The sequence below is a fragment of the Hippopotamus amphibius genome, chromosome 9 (genome assembly GCF_030028045.1).
Source record: "Hippopotamus amphibius kiboko isolate mHipAmp2 chromosome 9, mHipAmp2.hap2, whole genome shotgun sequence".
NCBI lineage: Eukaryota > Metazoa > Chordata > Mammalia > Artiodactyla > Hippopotamidae > Hippopotamus > Hippopotamus amphibius.
Window position 1 is genome coordinate 36,091,690 of NC_080194.1, and position 2,965 is coordinate 36,094,654.

The window sequence follows — 2,965 nt, forward strand, 5'->3', positions numbered from 1 at the left end:
GTTCATCCTAAGCAGATAAACTTCCTGCAAGAACATCTCCAGAAACCTTCTGATTCCACTTTGTCATTTTGTCTCAAAATATACCAGTCAAAACTATAGTTATCACACTCATTACAGGATAAACTGCAGTTGAAAATGGACACAGTCTTAAAGGTTTAAAGCTGCAGTAAACTTCACTTCTGGAAAAAACTTTTGGAAAAAAATATGTAAATAACATTTCAAAACAATTTTCAGCAAATATTTTTATGTGAACCAGTTTGATTTTCTTAATTATATATTTTATTTTAGTAAAGGAAACTCAGTATGGGTCTCAGACTTACAATTAGATATCTGAAAATCCACTCCCTACCTTAAAAAAAAAAAAAAACTACACCTTGGATAATGACATAGGATGAATATGTTTAAACCACAGACACTCCATTTCCTCTTATTATTATAGTTATAGCATGTTATTATATTAAATCCTATGAAATAACAGGCTTCACGAAGAAAGTACTTTCCTGCCAAGCTCTCTTCAGAGCCCCCTTAATCTCACTGTTCCTGAGGCTGTAGATGAGGGGGTTCAACATGGGGATCACCACTATGTAGAACACAGACACCACCTTGTTCTGGTCAGTTGAGTAGCTGGACTTGGGCATCACATAAATGAATGTGATGGTTCCATAGTAGAGAGTGACTGCTGTGAGGTGGGACGTGCAGGTGGAGAAGGCCTTGTGGCACCCCTCAGTGGAGCGCATCTTCAGGATGGTGGTGAAGATGTAGATGTAGGATACGGCTATGACAATCACTGTGACCACAATGATGGAGCCAGCTGTAAATGAGGGGACAGCTGCAGGGATACTGATGTCAGAACAGGAGAGTTCAACCAAAGGAGCAAAATCACAGAGAAAATGATTGACTCGATTTCGTCCACAGAAAAGTAAAGAATAGAAGGAAATAGTAAAAGAGCAATCATTGAGAAAACCACCTATGTACGCCACTATGAGTAACTGAACACAGACTTGTGTGGACATTTCAGTGGAATAAAGCAGTGGGTTGCTGATTGCTATGAAGCGATCATATGCCATGGCAGCCAGAAGGAAGCACTCAACTGTCCCAAAGAAAATGGCTGAACCAAGCTGGATGGCACATGCAGGATAGGAGATAGTATTTCTCTCCACCAGGAAATTTACAAGCATATTGGGTGTAACAGAAGATGAATAGCCAATGTCAGCAAAGGCCAAGTGGCTCAGGAAAAGATACATAGGCTGATGGAGCTGAGAAGAGCTTCTGATAAGAATGATTGTGCTGAGATTGCCACATATGGTCACCAGGTAGATACAGAGGATGATCATGAAGAGGATGACTCGAAGGATTGGATCATTTGTTAAGCCGAGTAAAATGAACCCTGTCATTGCAGTATTGTTCCCATGCCCCAGGGGATCCATGAGGTAAGGTAGCTGCTACCAAAATGAACCTGAGATGAAACAATATATTAAAGAAGTTATAAATTTGATAATTTCACTTTCTGTTATACGTATATGGGATGTGATTATAAAGTTATTCAAGAATCAATGCATCTTTACATGCAATTATGAATCTGTCTATATTTTTTAAATTATTTTTAACAGAATTACCTGAAAACATCCTTGAAATATTGTTGTTTACCTTTTGTATTATATTGTTTCCAAAAATGCACTTAAAGTAGATTTAAAGTCATAGAACAAATAATATGAGAGATGAGAATAACAAAAAAGAAGTTAGTATAATATAAAAAATTAGAAATGTGTAGGGTTTTGTAATAAAGATTTGAGTAATAGCTAAATTTTATTATACACTTCCTAAATTATAAGCGTTGGGTTAAGACTTGTATTTATATGCTTATAATTTAGTGTGTATACATTTATAATCTATGCTTATAATTTCATCTATATTTATGGTGTATTTAGCATATATATATAGTGTGTATATATATAGTCTGTTTTTCATAATACAGTATTAATGACTTTCATTATTTTATAGGTGAGTAAATGAGTTTGAGGAGATTATGTAAATTGCACAAGATTATATAGCAATCTGTAGTCAGAATGTGAAGCCCAGGAAAGTCTGACTATCCATTGCATTAGTAACAATGCAATAAATGATACTGACCATGAGGTCCAATACACCTGGCAGTGAGTGGATAACAGATTATCCTTTAAGTCTTCTGGCAGTTGTGCATAAAAGACATACTTAGTTAGTTACGTATTTCACAATATCTATCACTTAAAAAAATTTTAAAGGAGAAATAAATGTGTTCTCAATAGTATAACAGAAACCAATTTCAAATTAGGGTTGTGAATAAAGTTACCTATTGTAAAATTACTGGATATTTTTAAATTAAAAAAATTGTTTTAAAGTAGTTTGAAATATTGATGCAGTCACTATGCAAAAAGGATGAGTGATATGAAGTACATAGTTAAAATATATTTATCCAAACAAATCAGATCACTTCCTACTTTAACTAGGTTTTCTAATTGGACTTTTGTAGAATGAAATATTATTTTCAACATAATATGTAGCTAAGTAAAGTGTGACTCAAAAACTTAAGAAGAATCACCCAGCTGGTGGTCCTCATCTGCAAAATTTCTGACTTAAATCCTGAGCTTTCATCTGTTAATGGGCATTTAGGTTGCTTCCATGTCCTGGCTATTGTAAATAATGCTGCACTGAACATTGTGGTACATGTTTCTTTTTGGATCATGATTTTCTCAGAGTATATGCCCAGGAGTGGAATTGCTGGGTCATACAGGAGTTCTATTTTTAGTTTTTAAAGCAATCTCCAAACTGTTTTCCATAGTGGCTGTACCAATTTACATTCCCACCAACAGTGCAGGAGGGTTCCTTTTTCTCCACACCCGCTCCAGCATTTATTGTTTCTAGATTTTTTTGATGATGGCCATTCTGACCAGTATGAGGTGATACAACAGATGAATGGATAAAGAAG

General features: G+C 35.0%; 1 protein-coding gene across 1 annotated transcript; it reads right to left on the minus strand.

Annotated features, from left to right (window-relative positions):
• Positions 1-464: 464 nt before the first annotated feature.
• LOC130860760 (olfactory receptor 502-like) lies at positions 465-1,427 on the minus strand. Its single transcript, XM_057749343.1, has one exon. The coding sequence runs from the start codon at positions 1,425-1,427 to the stop codon at positions 465-467; it is 963 nt and encodes a 320-aa protein (XP_057605326.1).
• Between the last annotated feature and the right edge of the window lie 1,538 nt (positions 1,428-2,965).